The 6,421-nt window shown below is 41.2% G+C and overlaps 1 protein-coding gene across 6 annotated transcripts in view; it reads left to right on the forward strand.

The window, feature by feature from the left end:
* Positions 1–6,421, forward strand: part of LOC109539479 (ecotropic viral integration site 5 ortholog) — a 32,506-nt gene that overhangs the window by 20,294 nt on the left and 5,791 nt on the right. For 2 of the 6 annotated variants that reach the window (XM_048669380.1, XM_048669381.1), the window contains exons 4-8: positions 5,139–5,359; positions 5,411–5,602; positions 5,716–5,745; positions 5,829–6,188; positions 6,246–6,404. In XM_048669380.1, coding sequence (XP_048525337.1) covers positions 5,139–5,359; positions 5,411–5,602; positions 5,716–5,745; positions 5,829–6,188; positions 6,246–6,404 — 962 coding nt within the window. Of the gene's footprint in view, positions 1–437; positions 763–4,721; positions 4,962–5,138; positions 5,360–5,410; positions 5,603–5,715; positions 5,746–5,828; positions 6,189–6,245; positions 6,405–6,421 lie in introns of those variants that run through there. The other 4 variants (XM_019907253.2, XM_019907251.2, XM_048669383.1 and 1 more) reach the window with 3 other exon arrangements.

Genomic DNA, 6,421 nt, shown 5'->3' on the forward strand with positions numbered 1-6,421 from the left:
TGTTAATTAGGCAGATTACCTTGAAAAACATTGCTGCCGTATTTCTGATATAGTTTTTTGCAAATTTCTCAGTTTTTAATAACAATTAATTTATTTTGCTATTTTTTCTGTACTCCTATAACAGCGCCAGACAATACCTCCAGAGGAATGACGTCAGTTTTCTTAAACTTAAAAGGACGTTTTTTGGGGATTCCGCGCGTTTCTTGTGTTGAAGATTGCAACGATTCAGAGAGTCCAGGTGGAGGGTAGTGATGGTAATGGTAATGCATGTTCGATCCATTTCAACTTTTGTTGAGAAAAAGTCCCAGTAAAGACGCTGATTGCGAATCACCCTGTGATTCTCCCAATCAACTCCTTTGCCAAATACTCCGTTGATTTTCGCAAAATCCAAGCAAGCTGCGGTTCAAGCACTTGTTGGTTGGCCGTGAAATATTTAGCAAATTTCATATTATGCGACATTGAACGAAAGTCACATAATTCCCAAGGTGTTCTCGCATTGTTTTCATTTTTTGCCGTGTACTTGCGAGTAATAACCTAATCACGATAACAAATATTTGAGTGTAATCTAAACCGATAAGTCTAATGTTGCTGATATCAAATCGAACATTCGTTTGGTAGTGTTGTGTGTTTAGTGGAAATTGCGTACTGGATGTGCACGGTTGAAGCTGTGTAGACGTTTTAATTCGTTCCCAAGGGAAACATTGGAAATTGTTCCTGATAAAGCGTAAAACATCCATGGGAGTATGTTGATATCCGACTTCGGTAAGTTTGTGTTGGGTGATAAGAATTAAATGGAGCAAATATGTTGCCATTTATCTCTAAAAATTCAAAGTTTCTAACTAGACCCGCGGGATACTTGAAACTTGTGCACGACAAAGACAAGGCATTCAGGTAGGTCAGGTAGAAACTTTGCGAAAAAATGCTGAAAGGCTCATTTTTGAGCAGCGCCAGAAAATGAACGTAATTTAGCCCCATGAGCGGTTTCCTAAAGAAATTACATTTTCTAACTGGACCCACGGGCTACTTGAAACTTTTGCACAGCAAACACAAAGCATTCCGGTACTTCGGGTAGACAATACGCGAAGAGACTTATTTTGGAAAAGCGCTCAAAGACGACCGTACATGAGTCAAACGAGTCGCTCTCGAAAAAAATTCAAAACTTCTTAACTAGATCAGGGGGGAGCTTAAAACTTTTTCAGGGCACAAACAATGCACTCGAGTACTTCAGGTAGAAATTTTGACCAAAAGCACCCGGTAACTTATTTTTGAGAAGCGCCCAAAGATGGCCATAAGTTAGTCACATGAGGTCCTCTCCAAAAAAAGTTCAAAACTTTCTAACAAGACCAACTGGCGACTTGAAACTTTTGTACGCCAAACGCAGAGAATTCAGGTACTTCGGGTAGAAAAATCGCGCAAAAACACCAAGCGATTTATTTTTGAGAAGCGCCCAAAAACAATCAAATATCAGTCTCATGAGGCGCTCGCTAAAAAAAATCAAAACCTAACGAGAGCAACTGGCTACTTGAAACTTTTGCAGGGCAAAAACAAGGCATTCAGGTACTTCGAGTAGAAAATTCGTGCAAATCTACTAAGTGACTTATTTTTGAGAAGCGCCCAAAAATTACCATAATTTAGCGACATGAGCGGTTCTCTAAAAAAAATCAAAATTTCCCATCTAGATTGATGATCAACTTGAAACTTTTACAGGGCAAAAACAAGGCATTCAGGTACTTCGAGTAGAAAATTCGTGCAAATCTACCAAGAGACTTATTTTTGAGAATCGCCCAAAAATGACCATAATTTAGCCAGAAGAGCGGTTTTCTTTCTAAAAAAAAAATAATTTTCTAACTGGACCAACGGGCTGCTTGAAACTTTTACAGGGCAAAAACAAGGCATTCAGATACTTCGGGTAGAAAAATCGCGCAAAAACACCTAGGGATTGATTTTTGAGAAACGCCAAAAACAGCCAAATATCAGTTTCATGAGGCGCTCGCTAAAAAAAATCAAAACTTTCTAACGGGACCAACTGGCTACTTGAAACTTTTGCACGCCAAACGCAGGGAATTCAGGTATTTCGGGTAGAAAAATCGCGCAAAAACACCAAGCGATTGATTTTTGAGAAGCGCTCAAAAACAACTGAACATCAGTCCTATGAGGCGCTCTCTAAAAAAATCAAAACTTTCTAACGGGACTAACTGGCTACTTGAAACTTTTGCACGCCAAACGCAGAGAATTCAGGTACTTCGGGTAGAAAAATCGCGCAAAACCACCAAGCGATTGATTTTTGAGAAGCGCCCAAAAACAATCAAATATCAGTCCCTTGAGGCGCTCTCTAAAAAAATCAAAACTTTCTAACGGGACCAACTGGCTACTTGAAACTTTTGCACGCCAAGCGCAGAGAATTCAGGTACTTCGGGTAGAAAAATCGCGCAAAAACACCAAGCGATTTATTTTTGAGAAGCGCCCAAAAACAGCCAAATATCAGTCTCATGAGGCGCTCGCTAAAAAAAATCAAAACTTTCTAACGAGAGCAACTGGCTACTTGAAACTTTTGCACGCCAAACGCAAGGAATTCAAGTACTTCAGGTAAAAAAATCGCGCAAAAATACCAAGCGATTGATTTTTGAGAAGCGCCGAAAAACAACCAAATATCAGTCCTATGAGGCGCTCTCTAAAAAAATAAAAACTTTCTAACGGGACCAACTGGCTACTTGAAACTTTTGCACGCCAAGCGCAGAGAATTCAGGTACTTCGGGTAGAAAAATCGCGCAAAAACACCAAGCGATTTATTTTTGAGAAGCGCCCAAAAACAGCCAAATATCAGTCTCATGAGGCGCTCGCTAAAAAAAATCAAAACTTTCTAACGAGAGCAACTGGCTACTTGAAACTTTTGCACGCCAAACGCAAGGAATTCAAGTACTTCAGGTAAAAAAATCGCGCAAAAATACCAAGCGATTGATTTTTGAGAAGCGCCGAAAAACAACCAAATATCAGTCCTATGAGGCGCTCTCTAAAAAAATAAAAACTTTCTAACGGGACCAACTGGCTACTTGAAACTTTTGCACGCCAAACGCAGAGAATTCAGGTACTTCGGGTAGAAAAATCGCGCAAAAACACCAAGCGATTGATTTTTGAGAAGCGCCCAAAAATAGCCAGACATCAGTCCCGTGAGGCGCTCTCTAAAAAAAATCAAAACTTCCTAACGAGACCAACTGGCGACTTGAAACTTTTACAGTAAAAAGTCAAGGAATTCAGGTACTTCGGGTAGAAAAATCGCCCAAAAACACCAAGCGATTGATTTTTGAGAAGCGCCCAAAATTAGCCAGATATCAGTTACATGAGGCGCTCTCTAAAAAAAATCAAAACTTTCTAACGGGACCAACTGGCTACTTGAAACTTTTGCAGTCAAAAGACAAGGAATTCAAGTACTTCAGGTAGAAAAATCGCGCAAAAACACCAAGTGATTGATTTTTGAGAAGTGCTCAAAAACAGTCAAATATTAGTCCCATGAGGCGCTCTCTAAAAAAAATCAAAACTTTCTAACGAGACCAACTGGCTACTTGAAACTTTTGCCGTCAAAAGTCAAGGAATGCAAGTACTTCAGGTAGAAAAATCGCGCAAAACCACCAAGCGAGTGATTTTTGAGAAGCGCCCAAAAACAACCAAATATCAGTCCCTTGAGCCGCTCTCTAAAAAAACAAAACTTTCTAACGAGACCAACTGGCTACTTAAAACTTCTGCACGCCAAACGCAGGGAATTCAGGTACTTCGGGTAGAAAAATCGCGCAAAAACACCAAGCGATTGATTTTTGAAAAGCGCCCAAAAACAGGCAAATATCAGTCCTATGAGGCGCTCTCTAAAAAAAATCAAAACTTTCTAACGAGACCAACTGGCTACTTGAAACTTTTGCCGTCAAAAGTCAAGGAATGCAAGTACTTCAGGTAGAAAAATCGCGCAAAAATACCAAGCGATTGATTTTTGAGAAGCGCCCAAAAACAGCCAAATATCAGTCCCATCAGGCGCTCTCTAAAAAAAATCAAAACTTTCTAACGAGACCAACTGGCTCCTTGAAAGTTTTACAGTCAAAAGTCAAGGAATTCAAGTACTTCAGATAGAAAAATCGCGCAAAAACACCAAGCGATTGATTTTTGAGAAGCGCCCAAAAACAGGCAAATATCAGTCCCTTGAGGCGCTCTCTAAAAAAATCAAAACTTTCTAACTAAACCAACCGGTTACTTGAAACTTTTGCACGGCAAAACTAATGCATTCAGGTACTGCAAGTAGAAATTTCGCGCAAAAACACGCAGGTACTGGTTTTTGAGAAGCTCCCAACAACGACCATAAATTACCCACATGGGGCGCTCTCTAAAAAAATCAAAAATTTTCAAATCAATCGAAACTACCCACTGAGCTGTAAAATCCGCAAGTTCACCTAAGACCTTAGAACCGAAGGACCAAGAAAAATTATAAAAATTTTGCACTTTTTTCACGCATCTGGCCAAATAATTCGGAAAAATCCTCCATTCAGCTGCAAAAAAGCCTTGAACTAAGTTTTTTGGCATTCAATCCGTCCTAGTTCCATCGTCTGTCTATTTTTACACTTTTATGCACTTTCCAGTTACCAGTTGATGATTTCACGGCTTTAAAACAACACTCTAATCTCATTCACAAGCTATTCAATAGATAACAAAGCTCTGATAAAAATGCTTAAAAAAATTACGGCTGCAATTAGTCGATAAGCGCCGCTCACCTGCATGGCAGCTCACCGATTGATCAATTAGCCGTCGCATTAGTTTATTTGTTCAATTTAAAATCGTTGCAATTGATTCAATTAGAAGCATGTGTGGTTCAAAAGGCTGTTCAAACGTGTCCGACAATTGAAGTTCAGGCTATTTTCGTTTAATGGATGACATCGTTTGTGAGCAAGTTGTTGTGAATTCGGTGTTTTTTGTTCATTTTGGTAAGTTTTACTCTAACGTTATCACCGAACGTTTAACGATTTGCCTCCGCAATCGAATTAGAGTGTTGCTGAGGGCTTGGCCACATGCAGACTGATTCATTTTTAAACTCGTCGCTCAGATTACTGCTAAAACAGTTTACGCTAGTCATCAGCGTTTACAATTTCGTTTTTTTGCAGGAACCAGTTCCACAACAGACCGCACAGATGAAGGCGAAGAACTGTGGGCGAAGTGGAACTACATCGTTACCAATTGGGAAGATCAATGGAAGAAGCAGAACGTTCAAATCCGGGAATTGGTGCGACGGGGGATTCCGCTCCATTTTCGAGCCATCGTTTGGCAGCTGTTGTGCTCTGCAGCTGAGGCTCCCGAAAAAAAGCTCTATGCCGAATACATTAAGGTGCCTGGCGGCAAAAAATGGACAAAAAGACGCTAATTGCACGCATTTCAGACCAAGTCGCCCTGCGAGAAAGTGATCCGACGGGACATCGCTCGAACCTACCCCGAGCACGATTTCTTCAAAGAGAAGGATGGTCTGGGACAAGAATCTCTTTTCAACGTAATTAAGGCTTATTCGTTACATGATCGCGAAGTCGGGTATTGTCAAGGGTCTGGATTTATCGTCGGGCTTCTTCTGATGCAGGTAAGTGGAAACTCCCAACTCCTCTACAATACAGTCAAATCAAATGGGAAGTTTGCCTGAAACAGCATTTGTCCTTTGCGTGCACATTTAAGTTTTCCAAATTTTTTGCAAAGCCGCTTGCCAATTCTAAAGACGCTCAAACGGTGAGTACCACATAGTTGTGCGATTGAACTTCAACCACCATCCACCCGATTTTCCAGCGTAAAACTTTGGCAATTTCTTGTAGATGCCCGAAGAAGAAACCTTCGCCGTTCTAGTCAAAATCATGCAAGACTACCGAATGCGGGACATGTTCAAACCGAGCATGGCCGAACTGGGGGTGTGCATGTTCCAACTTGAGAGCCTGGTAGCTGAACTGCTGCCCGATCTGAACCAGCATTTCCAGTCTCAGAACTTTCACACTTCGATGTACGCGTCCAGTTGGTTCTTGACGCTTTTCACCACCGCGCTCAGTTTGCCATTAGCGTGCAGGATCATGGATGTCTTCCTGTCCGAAGGCATGGAGATCATCTTCAAGGTGGCATTGTCGATGCTCACCATTGGAAAGGAGGATTTAATGTCGCTGGACATGGAAGGCATGTTGAAGGTAAAGCGCAACCGAACCTTGAATCGGCCACTTTCTAACTAGCAGCTTCATTTGCAGTACTTCCAAAAGGAGCTGCCTGCCAAGGCAGAAGCCGACCCTGAAGGCCTGCTGCAAATGGCCTACGGCATGAAATACAATGCGAAGAAGATGAAGAAGCTCGAAAAGGAATATCACGTGATTAAGAGCAAGGAGCAGGAGGAAATGACTGAGTTGAAGGTAATTATTTGCATATT

The sequence above is a fragment of the Dendroctonus ponderosae genome, unplaced genomic scaffold, assembly GCF_020466585.1.
Source record: "Dendroctonus ponderosae isolate FM_Combo_2020 unplaced genomic scaffold, Dpon_F_20191213v2 Dpon_F_20191213_8, whole genome shotgun sequence".
Taxonomy (NCBI): Eukaryota; Metazoa; Arthropoda; class Insecta; order Coleoptera; family Curculionidae; genus Dendroctonus; species Dendroctonus ponderosae.